This window comes from Pseudonaja textilis, chromosome 1, assembly GCF_049901715.1.
Source record: "Pseudonaja textilis isolate UNSWEBS1 chromosome 1, rPseTex1.2, whole genome shotgun sequence".
NCBI classification, from domain to species: Eukaryota; Metazoa; Chordata; class Lepidosauria; order Squamata; family Elapidae; genus Pseudonaja; species Pseudonaja textilis.
Genome location: NC_141990.1, coordinates 248301793 through 248325092, shown reverse-complemented (window position 1 = coordinate 248325092; position 23300 = coordinate 248301793). Strand labels below are relative to the sequence as shown.

General features: G+C 36.3%; 2 protein-coding genes across 3 annotated transcripts in view; one reads left to right on the top strand and one right to left on the bottom strand.

Moving 5' to 3' along the window:
• Positions 1 to 8661, bottom strand: part of KIF18A (kinesin family member 18A) — a 50417-nt gene extending 41756 nt beyond the window's left edge. The window contains exons 1-5 of the mRNA XM_026704461.2: positions 8567 to 8661; positions 4458 to 4832; positions 3761 to 3918; positions 2830 to 2934; positions 116 to 226 (exon numbers count right to left, since the gene is read on the bottom strand). Coding sequence (XP_026560246.1) covers positions 116 to 226; positions 2830 to 2934; positions 3761 to 3918; positions 4458 to 4785 — 702 coding nt within the window. The 5' untranslated portion in view covers positions 4786 to 4832; positions 8567 to 8661. The remainder of the gene's footprint in view (positions 1 to 115; positions 227 to 2829; positions 2935 to 3760; positions 3919 to 4457; positions 4833 to 8566) is intronic.
• A 2064-nt stretch (positions 8662 to 10725) lies between these two features.
• Positions 10726 to 23300, top strand: part of METTL15 (methyltransferase 15, mitochondrial 12S rRNA N4-cytidine) — a 69725-nt gene continuing 57150 nt past the window's right edge. Inside the window, exons 1-2 of one of the 2 annotated variants that reach the window (XM_026706173.2) lie at positions 10726 to 10922; positions 12878 to 13198. In XM_026706173.2, the coding sequence (XP_026561958.1) occupies positions 12944 to 13198 (255 nt within the window). In that variant the 5' untranslated portion in view covers positions 10726 to 10922; positions 12878 to 12943. The remainder of the gene's footprint in view (positions 10923 to 12877; positions 13199 to 23300) is intronic. The other variant, XM_087921229.1, reaches the window with a different exon arrangement.

Genomic DNA, 23300 nt, shown 5'->3' with positions numbered 1-23300 from the left:
TCCCAATACAAAGCTATTATGAGTGGCATACCACAACCTGACAGTTCTATCTTTTGCACAAAGCATCAAAGGTTATCTAAGATTCCCAGACACTTTATCTACCGTTTCATCTTACCTGAAAGACAGCATGGGACCGAGATGAGGAGGCATTCACATCAGTAGGATGTTGTGTTCTGTTTTTGTTTCCATAATCCAACATTTGCAAGATCTCGTCTGCAGATTTGGGCTACCAAGGATTGAGGAAAAAAATTCAATGAAATTGGTAAATCTTTACATTATTTCAATCACGGGATTTTGTTATCACAAGTTTCAATAATAATTTAAACTTTATAATTTAGTCTCCACTTGCCATCTTATCTCAGGGGATGAATAATACAAAGGAAGTAAGATGATATCTCTTATCAAATCAGCTTCTTTTAGTGTACCACAAGCATCAATATCTTCCCAAAGATGGTGTGAAAAATAATCTGCATAATATTCCGAGGGAACAGACAGAATAAAAAACATAGCTTCTTCCATTATCAGACTTTTTCTGACTTTTGGCTATCACAGATTAATATAGTTCTATTCTTGTAACGTCAGTTTAAAACCAGTAACTCATTCTGACTAGCTAAGTGGTTAGATTAAAGCAGATGGATAAGAACAGAGTTCCAGAATTAAACATATACATGGGACAAAAACATGCACAATAAATCATAAAAAATAATTATGTCAATTCATAGCAAGGATAACAGCAAGTTAAGGATGTATACTTTTAAGAATTCAATATGATTAAACATTAGAATTGTATAACCCATCCTCAATTTTTTTGCATGCCATACCAATTCATCACTTGAGCGCTGTTGCCATAAAAATTACCAATAAAGTGGTAGACCTATTAAAGTGGTAGACCTTTGGGAATTTGATTGATATTCAATTGCCCCAGTAGTAGATAAAAATACTCGGAAGACATATTTCTCTATTGTAAATCCATTGCCAATTTTCTCCAGAGCTCTGATTGTAGAAATTAAGAGGCACAATAGGATGCCAATAGCACAAAGTAACAGAAACAGAAGTAGCACAGGAGTGGAAAAGAAATGAGAAGGCAGATCACAAGTATAAAAGAAATATAAGAACATCACTACAATTTAAAGGTGTTCTTGATTACTTAAACGTTTAACAACCAAGTTTTGCAATTAATTTGATTATAAAAGCTAAACTTTTTTCCTTTGTCAGCTCTAAATAATTGCTTTATAGCAACCATTTTGTTTACAGGCCATTAGTCTTTCAAGTGTTGTTACAAGGTAGTGTGGTAATTGTTTACACCATATTTCCTCCTCCAAATGCATTGATTACTATTCATGTAACTTGTGATTTTTGAAATAAATTACACATATGTACAATTTGACTCAGGACATACTTAAATGTGAAGTCTCCTTCAAGCTGAATGTGTTTCAGATTTTATGGGAAGATATATGTAATTTTATTAGATTGCAAGATAGAAGTAGCTTGTCACAATATTCTTATAGCAAAGCCTTTTCAAATTCCCTATATTTCCAGAAAGTACTAATAGAGCCGAGCGCTGCTTTGTTTGGGAGTCCAGGCATAGTCAGGGACAATTTGATCTCCAAATTTCATCATTGTGTTTATTTTAATCAACCCTGGCCCCTTAAGACATTCATTGCACATAATCACAAATAAACCAAATATTCATTTTATGCAAGAATTATAAAAATGAAAGATTGCAAAAATAAATCAATAAACATCCTCTTCTTTTTTGATCCTTCCCCACCTCCACAAAACAAGTTTTATATCAAATATACATTTCATGATCCATTAAGCAGTAGCTTATTTAGATATGCTTTATTGAGTAAGCTCCAATGTTCCCATCATACAAAAACTAAACAATAAAGTGTGGTTGACAATCCATGTGTTACACAATACATTAATTCCAGATAATATTATGGGTGAATCTAAAGCAGGGTTTTTTAAGATATGTTCCAAGGACTTGTGGAGGGGGTGTCCCCAAAATCTCTGGTGTTTCAAAATCAAAATTATTTGCAAATATTGAAGATATTTGTAAAGATTTAAAAGATTCAGTATTACTTTAAAGAAATAGGATTTTTCATGAAAACAATTTTGCTTATGCCAATGTCTAATGGGCTTAATATTGTTATTTGTACACGACATCAACAGCATTTAGTCTTATATACCACTTCACAGTGCTTTACAGCCTTCTCTAAGCATTTTACAGAGTCAGCATATTGGCCCAACAATATGGGTCCTCATTTCACTGACCTCATAAGAATGAAAGATGAGGCAACCATGAAGAGGTAAGAATCGAACTGCCAAACTAGTCAGCCGGCAGTGAGCAAAGTAGCTTGGAGTACTGCATTCTAACCACTGTGCCACCATGGCTCATATTCTACAAATGCATCCACTTTAGTTTTTAATATTTTTAAAAATGAGAAGGGGTCCTGAGAGCAAAAAGGTTTAAGAAGCACTGATCTAAAGTATGACCTTTAATATCTGTTCCCATTTTGTGGAACCCCTATCCCAACCAAATTTTATTTAACTACAGTGCCTTTAATTTAAGATGAAGGCTAGCTTTTCTGAATTAGTTTGGTTTACTGTCTAACTAGTTTTAATCCTGTTCAACTGATTTTTTAAAAAATATTTATCATCTATCTATCTATCTATCTATCTATCTATCTATCTATCAATCAATCATTGCACTTCAAATGTTGGTTGTATTCAAATTTTTTTAAAAAACATTGCTAGCTAGGTTTAATGCTTCTTTAATAGAAAAAAATTAAATAACAAAATGGAACATATATAGAATGTCCATACCTGATGCAAGGTTAGCCCATGAACGAAAACTCCTTTTTGAGGATCTTCTCGAACAGCTAATGGTCCTGAATTTACTAATAGGTCACGTATCTGCTCATTGTAGACCTAGGGAAAAATGTCTTTAATTTGGTTTGGATAGCTCTACCACTAAATTTGCATTTTAAAATTTGCGAAATGCATAAACATTGTATAGCAAAGTTAGTGACCTCATGAGGTTAGAGGGGACTTTTATTTCTGCAGCCAAGTCAGGAACTAACTACAAACCATAATTGGAAACCATTGCTTTGGGCTGTTTTCAATTGTCAAGACTTCAGCTTCACAAATCAAGTTATTATTAAGCTCTTTGAAAATATTCAGGTCATTGTGTAATACTGAAATGGTTCATCAGTTCCATTATTTCTGTTAATCCTTCCATCCTTGCCTGCTAGCAATATTGGAAAATGTGAGAAATTGTGTCTAAGTAATACATTTAAATACATTTGTAGTACAGAAGACTCATTTGTAGTTCAGAAGAATCCTCTGCCTAGTGAAATCCCATACTGTTAATTCCATCTACTTTACTTGTAGTTAGCATTTGACTTTTAGCTAACGTTATGGGTATATGTCACATAATTCCTAAGAGACACCACCAAAAACTGAAGGCAACAGTACGGACAGAGTAAGTCACATAAAAGGAATTAAAAATAGCAATGTAGGATATTGACAAGGTTCCTGGACATGGGCTAATTCCTTGAACTGGACTGGAAGTGAATTCTAGAAACTAATCTTAAATAAGGCATGATCACCTCATAGACGTGAGGCAATTGATCAAAAGTAATAAGGCTTATATGAATACAGCATGAAAATTAAATGATTAAAAGAGGAATGCTCTTTCTAGAAGATTCTATTTTATTGGAAAAAAAATATTGCACTGAGTTTCTTAACTTCTTACCTCAAGATATGAAACTGCAATAGCGCAATGCTTCTCTTCTTTAATTCGATCAATAGAATTGTAAAGCTCCACCATACTCAGGTACATTACTCCGGGGTCTTCAGGGGAACCCAGCATCGTATGAGTCTTCCCAGCTCCAGTTGCACCGTAAGCAAGTACTACATTGTGAAAAAGGACAGGGAACTTTTGAATTGACTGACTCATGACCCTGACTTTTGAAGCAAAATATAAGCAACCCAATGAATTTTTTGCCCACTTACAAAGATGTGCTTGAAGAAATATGGCAGCCAACCGTAATTTTATGCAAAAAATGGAGTAGCGCACGTCTTTAATGAAACAGGTATTTTAAGCAAAACTTTATAATGGCTTCTCTTTTCAGAAAAGCCAAAAAAGAACCACATGTTTATTGCTATTACTTTTGCCAATATCTAGGCATTTAGAAAAGAGATACATAAAGTTCCCAACTTAATTTTAAAGAAGAGGTAATATTAAACATAACAAAATACTTTGTGTTTGCCTTATTCCCAAAAATCTTGAAAAGCAGGAAAAATGAAAGTGTGGAAGATGTAAATTTTGTTAGATTTCTGAAAATGTCAGTGTAGGAAACAAAAAAAAGATTTTTTCTTTCAATGTACTAGGATTACTCATGTGGAATTATTATGCACACTGATAACAAATGACTACTGAGGGAAGTTACCTGTGCAATTATAGCCATTTAAAAAACCATCTAGAAATGTTTTGGTGGTGTCTTCAAAGATTTCCCGCTGTGTAGAATGTTCATCAAATATGGCATCAAATACAAATTTTAGATCCTTATTTTGCCTTTTAGTGATATCGCGGTTTGGTAATTTTTTTCCATGAAAAAAACTGACTTCTTCCACCTTGGGATCAAACACCAATATATGTTTATCAACAACCTGAACCACTTTTTGAAAGTTGCCATTTCTCTCTTTCGGATTCTCAGGACGAACACGGATTACTACTTTTATATGATTGCAGACATTTTCTTCATCTGTAGCAGACATTATAAAATGCAGCTATGTTGCCTCGGGTGTATACCAAGTAAATTCTTCTGTTAATAAGAAAAAAAGAGTTTTATTAAATATTCAAATTTGATTGGATTTTTATAAAACATGATTGAAACAAAATGGTATATTAATTGGAACAAAACTCTCAAAATGCATGCGTTTTGTTACATACTCAACATTCAATGCAATTTTGACACTGGTGTTATTGTGGCAGAAATGTTTTGCTTAAATTTTTGCTTCTACTTAATATTATGCCATTTAAGTTGCCCAATTTCATATTAAGGAGCACCATCTATCCATGATAAATTGTGAACCAAACCCTTTTATTCATTTTCCAAGTCAATTATTATAACAGCTTATATTCGTTATTTTTCCTTTTTCCCTACTCCATGTCTATCTGATCACAGCTGTTCTATGAGTTGTTTAAAATACTAGGACTTGGTTCAATGGCTGGAAAAAAATATCAAAGGTAAGTGTTTCATAGACTCTGGTAGTTCATAACAAAATAGTGACGGGCAAACGAAATGCACACAAACTAGTATGGCTTTGTATCCATTTCCTATGATAGCGCAAACAGTCAACTGAGCAAAAGGTATGATGCACAATTTCCTTTGTTTGACAAAAATAAGATGGTTGGAAACACAAATTCTTCCAGCAGGGAGAAAGTTCCAGTGGGATTATCACACACAAAAAAAGTTTCTTGCTCTGCATATAATTTGAATAACTTGAGTATTATTCCCTGAGAAGAGGGAAATTAAAATGTAATGTTATAAAGCATTACTTCACAGGAAGAATAGTGGAAACTTGGAACAAACTTCTGAGGTAATAGGTCAATGATCTGTAATTGAAATTAAACATGGTTGGGAAAAACATGTCTAACATTTGATAAAAATTAAAAAATGAATAAAAGCCAATAAATAAAATATTTAAAAAATTTTTTTTAAAAAAAACCCAAAACAAATAAAAAACTTAAAACTTAAAAGGCAGACTCGATGGACCACTGGGTCTTTTTCTGCTGTCAGGTTTTTGTTTCAGTGTTTTATATACTTACAAGATGCTTTAATATTCTGGGGCTGCTCTGGGTTAGGCTTTGAAGTTAATGGACATACAGTATTTTAAACTGGGAGCCAAGAGTAACCAATGCAATAATTTTAAGAATTAGTGAGCAGCCATTTCTAAATAAAATCCAGTGCCCTATATATCTCTCAAAAATAGATATTCTTGACATCAATGTGCCTTAATCCAAGGTGAGAACAGAATTACGTCAGGTTATCTCACTTATTAGTCTTGAAAATAAACAAAATAAAGAGTAGGATGTGTAAACTGTATTAACATATTAATCTAACATTGGAATTCTATTATTTTGGGGGCTAGACTTTGAAATAATATTAGCAGATATACTTAACACATCATTATTTCTGTAATGTCTTTATAGACACACTTTTCAACCACAAAAATATAATTAATGCAAGTGGATATAGCATCTTATTACCTACCATACAAGTGAAACTCAAAAAATTAGAATATCGTGCAAATGTTCATTTATTTTAGTAATGCAACTTAAAAGGTGAAACTAATATATGAGATAGATTCATTACATGCAAAGCAAGATAGTTCAAGCCGTGATTTGTTATAATTGTGATGATTATGGCTTACAGTTCATGAAAACCCAAAATCCACAATCTCAGAAAATTAGAATATTACATGCAATCAATAAAACAAGGATTGTATAGAGAATAATATCGGACCTCTGAAAAGTATAAGCATGCAGATGTACCCAGTACTTGGTTTGGGCCCCTTTTGCAGCAATTACTGCCTCAATGCGGCGTGGCATTGAAGCTATCAGCCTGTGGCACTGCTGAGAAGTTATGGAAGACCAGGATGCTTCAATAGCAGCCTTCAGCTCTTCTGCATTGTTCGGTCTCATGACTCTCATCTTTCTCTTGGCAATGCCCCATAGATTATCTAGGGGTTCAGGTCATGCGAGTTTGCTGGCCAATCAAGTACAGTAATCCCACGGTCATTGAACTAGGTTTTGATGCTTTTGGCAGTGTGGGCAGGTGCCAAGTCCTGCTGGAAAATGAAGTCAGCATCCCCATAAAGCTCATCTGCGGAAGGAAGCATGAAGTGCTCCAAAATCTCCTGGTAGATGGCTGCATTGACCCTGGACTTAATGAAGCACAGTGGACCAACACCAGCAGATGACATGGCTCCTCAAATCAACACAGACTATGGAAACTTCACACTGGACTTCAAACATCTTGCAGTGTGTGCCTCTCCATTTTTCCTCCAGACTCTGGGTCCTTGGTTTCCAAATGAGATGCAAAAGTTGCTCTCATCAGAAAAGAAGACTTTGGACCACTGAGCAACAGACCAGTTCTGTTTTTTTTAGCCTAGGTAAGATGCTTCTGACATTGTTTGTTGTTCAGGAATGGCTTGACAAGAGGAATACGACATTTGAAGCCCATGTCCAGAATCCGTCTGTGTGTGGTAGCTCTTGATGCACTGACTCCAGCCTCAGTCCACTCCTTGTGAAAGTCCCCAACACTTTTGAATGGCCTTTTCCTGACAATCCTCTCCAGGCTGTGGTCATCCCTGCTGCTTGTGCACCTTTTTCTTCTACACTTTTCCCTTCCACATAACTTTCTATTAATGTGCTTTAATACAGCACTTTGGGAATATCCAACTTTGTTTGCAATTCCCTTTTGAGGCTTTCTCTCCTTATGGAAGGTGTCAATGATGGTTTTCTGCACAACTGTCACATCAGCAGTCTTTCCCATAATTGGGATTCCTACTGGACCAGACTGAGAGACCATTTAAAGGCTCAGAAACCCTTTGCAGGTGTTATGGCTTAATTAGCTGATTGGAGTGGGACACTATGAGCCTAGAATATTGACCCTTTTCACAATATTCTAATTTTCTGAGTTTGTGGATTTGGGGTTTTCATGAGTTGTAAGCCATAATCATCACAATTATGACAGATCACGGCTTGAACTATCTTGCTTTGCATGTAATGAGTCTATCTCATATATTAGGTTCACCTTTTAAGTTGAATTACTGAAATAAATGAACTTTTGCATGATATTCTAATTTTTTTGAGTTTAACCTGTAGCTTTAATAGTTTAACAAAACACTAAGAAAATATACTATTCCTTAATTCACATTCCTTAATTTGTGTTTTATAATTATATTTTATAAAGTACCAGAACTATAAGGAAGTGTGTGGCATTCAACAAATTATGGTGCAGTTCTATTGAACTTGAATTCAATATAACTTTTTCTCAGGTAAGTTTTAGGTTGACATATGGTTTCACTCACACTAGCAATCAAGGGAATAAAATATTCCATGGAATAATTTTTGAGGGCACTTTTCAGATTCTAGTTTGCTTGTCAAACTTATTTACAGGACAAAGCAGCAGTTTCCAGGAACAGCACAACATTTTAAAGCATCACAATGAAGGGGGACTTCAGGTTGTCTCCTGGCGACAGTCTACAAAGTCCTTACGTGTTAAATCTCGAAAGTAGTAAGGCAGGCTTCCTTGCCACAAGATACCAAAACATTCTGCTATTTGTCTAGCCTTTGCATGTACGCTAAAGACAAACGTCTCATTACATCCGAGATTTCATGCCTGCATATTTAGAAGACGAACGGTTCTAAGTCTCAGGTTAAGCAAGCGTAAAGCTTCAGAGTTAATAATCCTCGTAAGTAGACAGTTTTTTCCTTTTACTAGGAATTCCTGATATATACATAGTATATATAGTATATACAATTACTCACCCAAACCTCGAACGCCCTTTCTATCGAGCACCAGCTTGCTAAAGTGTCGCCGCCATCCCGCTTCCTTTATTCAGCAAGCCACCAAATTCAAATACAAGCGGCTTGCCCATCTGTCGCTTCTGATTGGTTTAGGACCGAGAAACGTCACAGTTGCGCTGCTGATAGGACGGGGAATGAATTTCGGCCTAAACCAGGACCCGTCTTTTCACAGCACCCAAAACAGCCTCGAGCCGTCTTTCGAGGAAAGACAAAAACTAGGCTTCTTGTCTTCTATGGATGGGAAGCTGCAAGGAAGAAGAGAGAAGAGATGTTTTTAAAAACGGGGATGAGTCGCTTTAGATTTTTTCCTCGTTTTTGCTCAAGGAATCAGGGGGAGGACAAAGATCACTTTAAGAAGGATTAATAAAGAAGGTGCGGGTGGGCCGGGGGAAACAGACCAAACGAAAAAAATTGAATGAAAAAAGTTTGGGTTGCTGTCATTTCAATGCAGTCATTCTATCTTTTCATTCGATGGCCAGATCACATAGAATACGGACTTGAGCGTACAAAAAGCAAAGAGCAATCTTGTTTAATGTGTTCAAGCAGCATAGTTGACCCCAGTATCCTACTTATAGTAACTCAACAGTACTGCTTGCTTTTCATGGGAATTCTTCCTAATGCGGTTCTAGCCCAACCCTCACTGAATTCTTTTTACTCTGCGTGTCTCTTTAAATGTAGATGACTTTAAGGGGTTTCTCTGCGGACTGAATTGGTTTGCCCGCTAGCGTGCTGAAAGGCGGGGCGTCTACTACAAGTTTCTAAACTGAAGCACCCATAGGCTTGCCGATGGATTACGTGCGTTTTCATATGAAAGCCGATACCCTTGAAGTTATGAGTCTAAAAGTCTTCTGCAAAAGCATCGGAATCTAGAGTATGTGTTGTGTGACAGACACGTGCTCAAATTGAAGGGTATACTTATTACCAAAAGGAAGGAAAGCAACAGAGGAGCCCTGTGACTGTGCTGTATGCATTAACTCTTTACTCACTGCTTTTCAGCCCCTAACCAATTCCCTTCCTCGCATTTAGTTTACTATGGGCGGGGTATTCGCCTAACACAAGCGTAATGTATGTATATACACACCACACTTCCGATTACTCGAATTACGATTGTCGCTTTTAAGCAGTTAATAGGAAGTGGGAGAGAATATGATTATGTGTAGTAGAGTAGCGCGATAGGGGAGAATAATAGCTATTTGTAAATAACTGGGGGAGGGGTGGAGGCATTTGTTGAATGGGTTTACAATGAGTTTTGTATACTAAACATTAAACACACAGTCCATCATTACATACAATTCTTTAGCTGGTAATCTCCAGAAGTATTGGGGCATATAAGGTTTGGATAGCATTTGATTGTAAATTCGTGAAATTGAGGCTTGATGAGCGTATCTATAGGTTGACTGTTAATGAGTGTCCCATTAGAACTGTTGTTGTCCATGACTGTCCGCGAGGGCCTCTAACAGGACATCGTTGCAGCTTATGAATGGTCAGGCAATTTAATTCTGTATAGTATACTATGCAGATGATAGTTAATTTCGTTGTACGATGTGCCATGACAATAAACTAAACTAAAGAGAAGGGGAGGTTTGGTGCCTTTTGTTTTTATCCTTGAGAAAAATACTTATTTACAAGCAGTCGTGAATATCGAATAATTTTCTTCATCAGCCCCTCCGCCCAGAATTCACATCAAAAATTATTATAGTATTTCAGGGATCTTAAAGACTAATAGAATGTACTATCTGCTGATCATAACTCTTCCACATTAATTTGGAATGGCTAATATCCAAGATAAAAAGGGACGCTTACGCAAAAGAATTAAAGGAGGTAATGCCATGAAGAGAGCAGAAAAACCTAGCAGACGCTGAACATAGGTACACTACTGTATACTTGATATTTCGGACGCCAGTCCTGCCGTATTGATGGGAATTTTTTCTCAATAGAAGAGCGCGTGGCTAATTGTAATTTACAACCGGTGCGAAATCCAAGCAGGTGCCTTTGTATGTTTGCCTGGACCTACCACTTTTCAAACGCGTGGAGAGAGGGGCCAGAAACGAATAATGCCCCGCCCCCATCAGTTTCTTTCCACTGAATGAATACATGCACAATATTCGATTTGGTTTATTGACCTTTGGGAAAGCGGAACTGAAAGTGGGCGCGGCTTTGTTGCAAGGGGGAAGCCTTTTGGCAGCCCACCTGCGTCAGCCAGCTGCAACGAAGAAGCTAAGAGGCGGAAGCCTTGTCTAACGCCGCCAGGACTGCCTTAGAATGATGTCTTCCTAAAACAGGACGGGTGAGACAGGCAATCGCTTGGGGAGAAAAGGTTCGTGGGGTTCTTCAGATGCATACATTTCCAATCATACAATAAAATATCCTTCCCTTAGGAGTCCTAATTGCAAAGGAAATTGAGATGATCAGATACAGTATTCTCCCACCTCTTCCTTCCCTGGTCTCCAGTGAATAACGTCATTCTCTCTCTCTCTCTTACGAGAAAGCGTTGTTTTTGTTGAGCTTTTTAAAAGCACTTGCTAAATTAAAAGCTCCTTGCAAAAATAATGGATGTATAGATTAGTAAATGATAATTCCCCAAAGGGTCTTAAGTCCAAACAAAGGATTTCCTTCCCCCGCTAATAAAAGTATCAAACACATTTCTTAATTATGGGCCAAATGAAGCGATTTGGCAGTCACTCTGGACTTGAATGATGATGAGACTTGCGTGTTTTATGGGTTACAACTGTTGTGTCAACTGCTTTTAACAGATAATAAACCTCATCTTCAAATGACTTCATTCAGTCAAAAAGCAGTTTTTTCCCCTCTTCTCCCTCTATCAACAAGTGACTCTTTCCAAATATCTTTTCAGCATCCTTTCACTTAGAATACATTTCACGACCACATAACAAGATGACATTTAAAATGAATTTGTGAAAAGCAAGAGGACTGTTTATTGGTCTCTTACAAGTCTATTTCATTATTCCTGTTCTTTTCTTGAATTTTGGATGAGACAAATTATGAGTATTTGCTCTATTGCAAATACTCTATTGGTTTAAAATTTCTATGGAAGCTGGAATTGGCCTTGACTATGTCTACTCTTGCAATTTTTTCATGCTCTTTCTTTTCCCTGGGAATAAATAAAATCAATTTCATACTGATTTTACAAACCATTTCTTAAGTGCATTTAAGGCAAAGCGAGAGGAAGCTTGAAAATGATTGTATTACATTATGTATAGTTTAGGAAAATAAGCTTTTCTTGGCTCATCCACTGAAGCTTGTTGAAGGAAATTCCAGGTAGATTTAAAAAGTAAGATATAAAGTGGATTTTTTTTTTCAGAAAGTGATAGAGGTAACTATTACTTTTTTTTATTCTACAATTTATTTTTACTTTTTCCTTCATTTTTTATTGGTGACTATTACATTAATAAATAACCTCACTATTAATAATTCTTATGATTATATGTTGCAAGGTAGGGGGTAGAGGCTGCCATTGTGATCTTGTTCTATTTGACCAGGACAGTAAAGCTGCTTAATATCATATATTGACTAGATAATTGTTGGTCCTCTTCATCTACTAATAAGTGGCCAGGACTATACTGCTGCTTAATCAATAATATATTATGTGGACCTCCTAATTGCCTTTCACTCATGGCTTGTAATAGCATTTTTTAAAAAAACAAATCAAGTAGTACTCAGTACTCAATGGTTTTTTTTTCATTTTTAGGCAAGAACTCATGACTTTGGGTGGGGCAACTTTAATAATGATTTGGACTGCTTTTATGGAACTTATTATTAACCATTTTGAGTGTCTTATGGATAGGAAGTGGGTAATAAATGATAATAAACAAAATACATGTAAAAATGATCAATCTAAAAAAAACCAAGCTGAGAGAAGAATATCAGTGCATATATAAGAACACAAACATTGCTAGTAGAATACCTTGTGGAATAAAGAGGTTTTCAAAAGTGTATGACATCTAGAAATCTCCAAGGAGAAAATGCTACAGCTGCAGAATTCCTATAAATAAAAAGTGTCCATAATTAAATGATGTACTATATTTCAGTGTTCTTATCTATCTTTAAAATTATATCTGTAATTATTTGATTCTAATAAATTATTTCAATATGCTGTTTTTTAATGAACGTAAACTTAAATAGAAGGTTTAACAGTAGCAGTAAATAGTCCCATGTAATGCTAACACTAAAAGCCCTCTTGGTAACTTAATTATGATTCTTTTTTATTGACTATTGTATAAACTAATTTTGATTTCCGGTGCTTTTTTACAGATTGATATATGTACTAATTTGTTACTAGTATTTGCACCCTGTCCTTCAAGCAACTTTGTCTCCAACATGCATTGGCTTCCTTGTTTACAAAAAATCTGCAATCCATTTACTTTGCATACTTTCATTCCAAATTGCTTAGGTATGTCAGTAAAATGCATACATTCTTCGTTAACAAGTACATGTGAAGTTGAAAAGAAATCATTACATTTCAGTATTAGTGAAAACCTGCAGGATGAAATATACAGCGAAGATAGTCAACAATTACATAAATCAGTTATGGTGGAAGAAGTTATTGAATTTTTAGTACCTCAAAAAGGACAGGTAAGTTGGAATTTATTTTCAAAGCAGAGAAACATTTTTGAAAATATAAATGACAAAATATAATGCAGACATTCTATTTTCTAACCTGACATTTTAGATTTTTGTACTAGGTTGTCTTTTATATTATTTGTGTAACTTTTTGCTATAAGTGTAATGCATAGTTGTATATATGCCATTTTTTATTGAAACAATCTTGAGAGGAGACAATCGTATTCTGAATTTTGAGCAGTATCTAGTAACTGATAAGAAATGTAAAGTTTAGCTACAACGTTAGATATGAAGACTTGTCAAAATGCCCAGGAAGATCACCTTTGTAGAGAATCTCAAAACAGATGAATCAAATCTGTCAAAATAACTTTTGTCCAGTGTCCAAGTTGGAAAAAATATGATAAAAAACAAAGAAAAATGTACATCTAATCTTTAAGAAGTTACTTGGTTGTAACACACTGAACACCTTCTTCCCAAAGAGAAAATGAATTATAGTTCTAAAACTGGCCTAGCCCTGTATTGTCTAATTATAATGAAAAAGTAAATGAGCATATCAATAAGCATATCCTACTAGGAGAGAAATACTGATTATCTGGGATAGTTTCTGCTAAGATCTGCCTTGTCAACAAAAGCAACATTTTTAACAAAGGTAAGTATTTAAACCTTATAGAATGTATCTCATAACATTTTATTTGAAGGAATCATTTCCATGATTTTTTAGAGTGAAATTCAAATTAACTTTATTCAGAAAACTATTTTGGTTCATATTTTTATGTATTGTTTTGGTTTAGTTGCTGTTAATATGAATACATGCTGCTCAGAATCTACTATGATTACAGCAGTTGATATTGGGTGTAAAATAGCTTTGTTACTACCACTGCAACCTAATGGGACTCCAAATAGTTTTTCTAAGCTTTTTTACTATTTTTACCATTATTTCATTATTTTTCCTTATGATTATGTTTTTGCCTTTAGTGAGTTGGCTTTTGTTTTATCTGATTCACTTATCTTTGGACTGATAATTGTTTGCATTTTATGGTGGATTTGGAAAGTTGTGTGCTGTAATAAACTTTTGTATTTGCATTATTTTAATTAAGTAATCACTTAAATAATTGATTGAATTTACTGAAATGGTAGTCCAGTCCATGTCTTCAAGCTTCTTAGCAGATTAAAAAGTTAGTGTCCAGCGAAAACAAATGCAAATGTATATTCAGGTAATGTTTCTGATTGAAAAGAAATGGGAAATAATCTTTTTAATTTGAATTCCAAGATAAAAATCATCTGTTTAAGTTAAAATTCCTTATATGAAAAATTATTTTTGATATGTGTTCAGTCTTCTGATTAGGGACATTATTGCTTCAAAACATTGAATACCATTTTTGTACCTTAATTTACAGTTCTATGTGGTTAAAGATAAGTACAAAAAGTGTAACATTGAGCATAAAACCTTAGATTTGTTTGAAAAATTAAAGTGCCTATTGCATGTTTGTCAGAAACATGGTAATAGAAATATGTCAAGGACATGGTTTGACAAGTAAACTATATTAGATGTTCCGACCGTAAATGAAAAACTGAAGAAGTATGAACAGTATGGTGATGTACCAGTATGATATCGCAAGGAAACAAATGAAAATAGGAACCATAATTTGATAAAGTAGTGATGAAATGGTACCTTCAGCAATATTCATGTAGCATTAACATGCACAGGATGAAATAGCAAATAGTATTGTAGAAAGCCACATAAGCATACATTTCAAAGCCACAGATGGCTGTAGTAGTTTTGTAAATGCTATGGAATTATTAAATAAATCAACCTTTGGTGAAGCTTTGTGTGCATTGATGGAGGAGATAGAGCCTTTCAGGAACAGTTTGTGTAAATTCTTAATGATGTTCAGGAATTTGAACCTGAAAGATCAACAGCAGGATAAAAATGAAGAAGAGAATGGCAGGAATTTTAGCTCCCATATAATTGTTAAAATAATTTCAGAATAACTTTTGAATAATTGTGAACGGATTTGACAGTGGATTTATTGTTTCTTTTTCAAAAAATAATCTGAAATCTTACTGGATTGCTTGGATAAAGAGTATCTGTCTATGAAATATTTTGAATTGTATCCAATGTTTCTTGATTTTACGTGTAGGAAAACTATCTATTAACATACGCAAATTTCCAGTTAGCTCTTATGTATTTTTCCATTACTTTAGAATATTTTCCACTTTCCATTTCCTTCTGTGTGGTATTCTTTGAAATGTGTTATAAAAATGAGTCACGTTGATTGTTTTTATTTTCAGTGAAGTTCCTGTTACAGTAAATTTGCAGAAATTTAATTTCTGAAAACAGCACAAATATGCCATGATATCTAAGGATTCTTTTGTTAGCATTTTAAAGTTTCTTAGTTCATTAAAAAAAATTCCATACTACTGTATCTATAACCTTTGTCAATATAAGGTGCTGTAGTTGTGTAAATGTTTTGTGTCTATATTGTACCTATAATTATATCTCTCCCTCATATCCCTCATATCATGGGGATGGAGGGAGATGTCTTTTTCTTGATGGAAGAAAATACCTTCTTTCTTGATGGGAGAAATAAATAAATGCAGGAAATGATGTGTAGACATGTTGGTGCTTAAAAGGGACTGGCAATGCTGATTTTAACATGTAGAGCCTATAAAAGGAGATACTTGTACTGAAATCATATAACTTTTATTTCAGTTTCAATATTGATATTAATGGAATGTTTAGTTTATCTGGTATCAAACTAAAAATTGGTTTTAATATTTTTGTGAAGATTAGAAACTCCAGACTAAATCAACTGACAAAATATCCAGATTTTGGAAGACTAGAGGAAAAGTGGGAGGAAAGTAAAAATGTTGAATCTCTATCTTGTTTCCTTCTACAGCACTGAGTGTAAAGAGTCAATATATAAGATATTTGAACAACTACCTCCCTATTCTAAATTGTTATGATTTATAGTAATTTCTGTAGCTCAATTTCAACAGACATTTTTCTTCATGGCATCTTTCTCATTCCCTCAATTTTTTTAATGTCCCATAGCTTATGTTGTATATTGTAGCTTTTATCAAAAGAAGTATTGTAAAGCATTTACTCTAAGGACCAAGTCTCTTTTTTGTGATACTAAATTAGTTTGCTGGTATTACATTGTATCACATAACAAATTATAATATTTCAAGAGCTTCTTTATAATCCTATATTTTAATATGCAATGCTTTAGGATGACTCAGCTTGTAAATGACTTTGTGTACACTTTCTTTTTGTGGTAAAGCATTAGTCTTTGCAATTTTGGGGGGCAAAAGTAGTCACAAGAAAATAATCTTAACACATTTGAATGAAACAGTGGTCCCAGAAGTAGTGATAGATATAAATAGTTATATACTCTTCCTGGTATTGACCAACTTTATAAAAATTTGAACATTGGTTTATACAGTGTGATTTAGATTTTCAATTTCCTGCTACACCAATTAAAACAAAAACATTAGTTAAGTGAAAGTAACTGAGATACCACTTGTCTTCTGTTTCTTTGAAACTTGGTAATTTAATGCTGTAAAGTTGTTAATACTGTTTTCTTAGTGGACTGAAAGTAGGGTGAAATCTAGCTTGAGTTCAGTCCTTCTTAAATTCCAGTCCATATTGTTTTCTCAGCAACAATGTGAAAGCTGTGTTCCCTTGCCAAATGGTGTAGTGGCTGAATTAAACTAAGACCAGGAGATCTCAATCAGGTCTATTATCAGTTAAACTCAGTGATGGTCTTGAGTCAATCTCTGTCTTTTAGCTCAATGTACTGCTCAGACTTATTGTTGTGGGGCAAATTGAAGATGGTAGTAGTGCATATAGCCTTGGGCTTCCAGAGTAAAATGGGTTATGTGTCCTTTTGTTAAGTGCCCCTATCCTGTGGAGCACTTTCCCCCAGTAGTGTGGCAGACCCTTATCTTTTAGCTTTATCTTTTATCTCCAGGATAGAGTGAAGGGAACCTATTGATGGTTGATGGGGCAACCTAGGAGACGCCTAAGAGTGCCAGATATTTTAATTTAAATTTTGAGTTTTATAGGTTGTAATTTTATAAACTATGAAATTTAAATTGATCAATAAAGACCAAATTGGTAAATAAGAATATAAAAAAGACATAGAAAAGAAAGCTGTAAATGATTTATCACTTACAAATAAAAGCATATATGACCAATGATATTACATATAACTAGCTTACTGGTAGTTTTACAAGCCTGAAGCTGCTTATAAACATCTAGTCCACCTAAAACATTTGTTGAAACAATAACAATACACTTTCACATATACATTTTTTTGAAGCAGATCCAGAAATCTATTCTGTTTTCCCATTATTTTTGTAGCACTATTACAGGATCCTACATCACTCACAGCATTAGAGGTTGATGCAGCTATTCAGCCTCAGTATTAAATACCATAATTCGTCATCAGTGCTATATGCTTTTGAAGTCCTCACTTCATTCAGCAATTCTCAAAATATAGTGGTGTGAACAAATGCTACAAACATTAATTTTTCAGTCCTGGTTTCAGGAGAAGTCCATAAAGATTGCCGGAACGTTGAAAAAAGAAATCTTACTTTAATCTTGATCTGCTTGCAATGGTCTTTATATTCAGTCAGATATTGTCATGGGATTTGATTTCAATTTTATTTATCCCATCACACAGACTTCTTCAATACATAACAAATCTCTTTTGTAGATCCAATAAGAAAACAATTTTCCAAGTCATTCTCTCGGTTTATTATTTGTATTTTCTTTTCAATTTTTAAAACTTCATTGTGTTTCTTTTGTATATCTAATGAGGTATCCTTTCCCAAATTATTTCTTGGCCTGTCATTAGTAATTCAACTTCATATTCTTTCTCTATATTGTCAAATAAAATTTGTTCCACATCTGCCACTTCTTGATAAACATCTTTTAGACATACTCTATCCTTGGAATTAAACATTATTACATATGTTGTTGATATTTTAAAACTAATTTATAATTCCATTCTTTAAAAATCTGTAATGTTTACAGTGTTACAACATTTTGTGTCATTTTGTAAGTCAAGGTCAGGTTTGCATTTTAGTTAAGGTCAGGTTTGCATTTTATTTTATTTTTGCTTAGTATCGGTTCTAAACCATAAAGTAAGCGTTCTTTGTTATGACTGACCATAGCCAAGGTTCTTACAAAACATTAGTTATTTTTATAGTTAATTCTAAAATCTTATAGTAAAAGTCAATGGACCAATTTGGACCCTTGATCTCTTTATAACTTTCTTAGATCAGACTTTCTAAAAAGCTTTTTGATGTTTATATAGTTAATTTTTCTATTGCTCAGAATTGCAAATAAACTTACATGATAAAGACTTTTAAAACCTAACCCTAACCCTAACCCTAACCCAAAGTTTCTGATAGTTTTAATATAGTTAATAAAGCCATTTCTGAAGTGAAGTTTGCAAACTTAATATTCTTTAAAAGTCTCTGCCCCAGTTGCAAGATGAGTGAACCCATAGTCTCCCAGTTCTCAAATTCATGGAAAATTTCTGTCTTTCATTCTTGCAAGGAACAGCTGTTCTTATATGGAGAGGTTCTAAGGAACCAGCCTACCCATTAGTTCCTTAATCTTTTCTGAGGTCATTGGCACGGTTTTCATAGAGAGCTCTCTCTCTCTGTGAAGGGGTGTGTGTGTATGTGAACATATATATGTATTTATACACACACAGAAATACACATTTTTCAAAATCTTCATGTTTTCTGGTCTCATATGATAAAGATGCAGAAGGGTTGGGGTTGGTTTTTGTTTTTTGAGCCTCTGTGGCTATTTTTGGTAACAAAATAGAACTTGGGAATGAAATGAGTAAGATATTCATGGCAGATTGTATTTTCTATTAAATGTGATAGTGACTCAGCATACCATATAAACCTGAATTTAGCAAATTCAGAAAAGGACTTTGGGTGGGATGTCCAACCTTTGGCTGCATGCAGGACTTACCTTTGTGTGCAGGTTAGAACTGGAAGGTAAGGCCAACGTTTTTGGCAAGCAGAGTGCTTCTGGGGCAGGGGAGGCCAAAAATGGGCAGGCGGAGGCATCCCTGTGCCCTGTTTTTGCCCAGCGGAGTGCTCCTGGGAACAGGGGAAGGCAAAAATGGGCCATGCCTTTTGCCAGCCAAGGAAAAAAACATAAAGATTTGCCAGGGACTTCAGTCCATCATCGCTCCACTGGGGTGGAAAAACTGGGAGAGGCTGCACCTGCTGCATAATTATGCATCACTTCCAAGTGTTGCATTTAGTGCCAGGTACCTGTGCTCTTTCCATTCATTCTGGGCAAAGCAGAGTAGAAGCAGAGGATGGGAGGCCTGAGAGCATGCCACACTCCAGTGTGGAGCTCTCCCATGCCGGCCGGACTAGCCCAGAAGCAGCGAATCCCATGGTCGTGGGCTGGATGTGGGGTCCGAAGTGGGGGGAAGGGTGAATGGGTGGTCCTCTGTGGAGAGAGCACCATCCTGGCACTAAGCGCAACACTGGGAAGCGATGCTTAATTATGCAGCATGCGCAGCATCTCCCTTTGGCTCCCCCCCAGTGGAGTGACAGTGGCAAAACTTTGAGCTCTTTCCTCGGGCTCTGAAAGCCACAGCCCTTCACTTGCAAGGAAAGCTTAGCAGCCTGCCTCCTTTTGCTCCCGGGCACAATAGCATCAGCCGCTCCAAATGAGCTTCTTTCCTTCTCTTCCCTTCCCTCTGACAGCGGCACGGTAGAAGGACTGAGCAGTCATGCAACGCCACACTCAGCTTCTGGCAACCCACCTCATCCAGGTCCAATGGCAGCTGCCCTGGGACTTGTGCATTGGGTGGCTGTGGTATCCCTCCACCTGCGCTTCTTAGCTCCATCCCCAGGCTCAGGGCTTCCTCCATCCCCAGGCTCAGGGTGGGGATCAATAGGTATGCTCCAAGCCAGCAAGCAGCCACGGTGGCCCTGAACCTCCTGACCCCACCTGAAAGAGACTCCTGCAAGCCAGCGGGCACCTGTTGGAGAAGTGGAGCTGGCGAGATGCAAGTGAGCTAGGGACCAGGTGCCTCAATAGCCACACCACCACCTCCCCATCCCGCTGCCTTCTCCCCCCCCACTGCTGCTTGGCTGCCCCTCCTCCAGCTTGGCGCTCAGCAGTTCCAGGGTGGTGGCCAGTGAAGCTACCTTCCCCTGAAGGAAGATGGCTGTCTCTGTTTCTGGAGAGGTAGGCAGGAAGGACAGCCAAGGGGTGGTGGCTGCCTGCCTCCTAGCCTCTCATGTCTCGGTGGCCGCTGAGCTCCTGCCTTGGGGCTTCCTCACAGGATCTGCTCCGAGCAATGCTGCCTCATCTGATCCTGCCTGCTAGATGCGCTGAGCCCGTGCTCAAGCCTGTTGCATGTGTTCGGCATGTGTGGAGAAAGCTCCAGGACAGCCAGCAAGATTCCAAAAGCGGATTGAGACAACCACAATGTGAACAGAATGGAATGGAATGGAAATAGAATGGAATGGACTAGGAATGGGATGGGATGGGATGGAATAGCAGTAGCAATAACAATAGCAATAGCAATAGGATAGAGATGGAATGGAATGGAATTCAACGAGGTATCCCAAGGCAATGCCAGGATTGAAGGTGCCCAAGGAGAGAGAGAGAGATGTGGAAAGAGAAAGACACAGAGATAGATGATGGATGGATGGATGGATGGATGGATGGATGGATGGATGGATGGATAGTTGCTTGTAAGCTCCTTGGTCCTGAGAATAATTGCTGCAAAACTGAGTTTCCTAAATTGGACCACTAAACAACTTGAAAAATGATCTAGTAAAAAGAAAAGTCAACCAAAAGAGCAACATGCAAACAAAAGCAAATAAAACACCCCCAGGAGCAAAACTAATGAAAGTTTAATGTGTGAATATTGTTTAATGGACTGCAAAATTGGACTTCTAAATTGGCCATGCCCACCCAGTCGCATGACTACCTAGCCATGCCCACCCATCTAAGGGATGTTTTCGCCTTTATTGGCTGTTTTAAGGCAGTAGTGTGGAGATGGGAGGGGTTATGATGATAAAGAGAATTGTTTGTCTTTTCGCATCCTTTTTAAAGGTTTAATTGACTACACATGGATTCTATGTGAATTGTTTTGCTGCAAATTAATCCATCCTGTAAATCAGGGGTCCCCAACCACCGGGCCCCGGACCGGTACCGGACTGTGGAACATTTTCTACCGGGCCGCCGGTTTGCTGGGCGCTGCCATCTTGTTTCGATGAGAAAGTGCTTCTGGGTGAACTTTTCTGGTTGGAAAGCGGCGTTTGGGTCCTGAAGGAATCCTCGCGCCTTAGTTTCATCGAAACTAAGGCGGAAGGATTCTTTCAGCACCCAAGGCAAGGCGAGCCGAGCGACCGTCCCGAAGCCCATCCACAAAGGTACAAAGGAGGAGTTGAAGGTGGCGGGGAGAAGCAGGAGACGGCTGGCTGGCCGGTCACTCGGCTCACCTTGCCTTGTCATGCGTGCTGATGCCGGTACCGGGCTGCGGATCATTTTGTGATGCCGGTACCGGGCCGTGGCACAAAAAAGGTTGGGGGCCACTGCTGTAAATAGCCTTTGGTGAACTCTCCAAGGTCCTGATACTGCCTAGTTCTATTGGGTTCAGATGTATTTTTTTCTTCTATTCTTTTATAACCAATTCATACATGGGATACTCAACATGGCCTGGATATCTTATGATGAAATCGAACAGAAGTAGGCAAATTTTAGCAAAATATGCCCAGCAAAGTCTATTGATTCTTATGATTATATGTAATTTCCAGACTCAGTATTATGATATTTGAATGCTAGGTTCTGGGAGAAAGATCAGCATGAAAATATTGCTATTATGTTGTCTCCCCACACCATGTTATGACGGAAAATACATGTTCTGCATACTTTCAAATTTTTTCTTTCTAATACATAAATGCACAAATACTTTACATACAAACATGCTTACATTTGTTTGCACCTTAAAATTTTTGAAGGGGCTTCAAATTCTCACTTCTCTGGAATGTATGGGACTAACATTTTCAGTCTATTTTCCTATTTTGCTTATCAATGCCCATCACACTAACTTAACTCTAATTCTTTAAATGTAATGATTGATCCTATATTGTCTTTTTAAAAGGGGATGATAGATATACAATAAAACATTAACATAGTATTGTCTAGAATGGATAAGACCATGTTTTTTCATCCCTGAATCCATAAAAATTCAGTACTCATGTTGAGGCAACGCCAAAGAGTTAAGAGACAAAAAGTTAAGAGACCATAAGGCAATGCTACAAATCCAATCATGGTTAAAAGGATTGTGGTTCTTGTAGCACTGGAGAATGTTAGGAAATAAATTGGAAGTAATGCATAAAATAGGAAAAGTACTGCAACTTTTTTCTTACTTAACAAGGTTTGGATCTGAAAACAGCACCATTAATATAACAGAACAATTAAAACAAAATATCTAAAGAAATACTTCCATGGGATTGTCAATCAGTAATCTGAACTGACAACTATATTTTAATTAAATTTGAGACTGTTACCAATTAGTCTATAGCACTACAGGCTTCAAACTGCCTATGACTCAGTGTGCTGACTCATTCAGCAAAACTTTTCTTACCAAAGAAATATCCAGGCACCCACAAGGATAAAAGATCAAAAGAAAAGTAGGTTCACTGACCTCCTTTCCCAGACCTCTCCACTAAATTTCAATTATCAGAAATGTGCAATGACTTTCTCTCCCCACTTAATTCACATATTTTTTTGGTCAGAATAATTGCAGAAATATGACTGTTGTTACTAAAAAGTAAATACTTCACTTTGACAATAATTTTTATAAAGAAATTTGCTTATTGATGATACTTGAACTTGTTCAAAATGAAACTTGGTAGCTCATTAATGCATTGTATATACTTTGGAAATATTTTCAGTTACCTAAACTTAGCTTTTATATTATATTATTTCTGTTGCCTCTTTATTGTATACCACCCAGAGTTTTGTGACTGAGACAAACATTGTAAATAAATGAATAAAAATGACTCTGAAGATGTCTGTGTCCTTAAAACCATTGTTGTGAGGGATAAT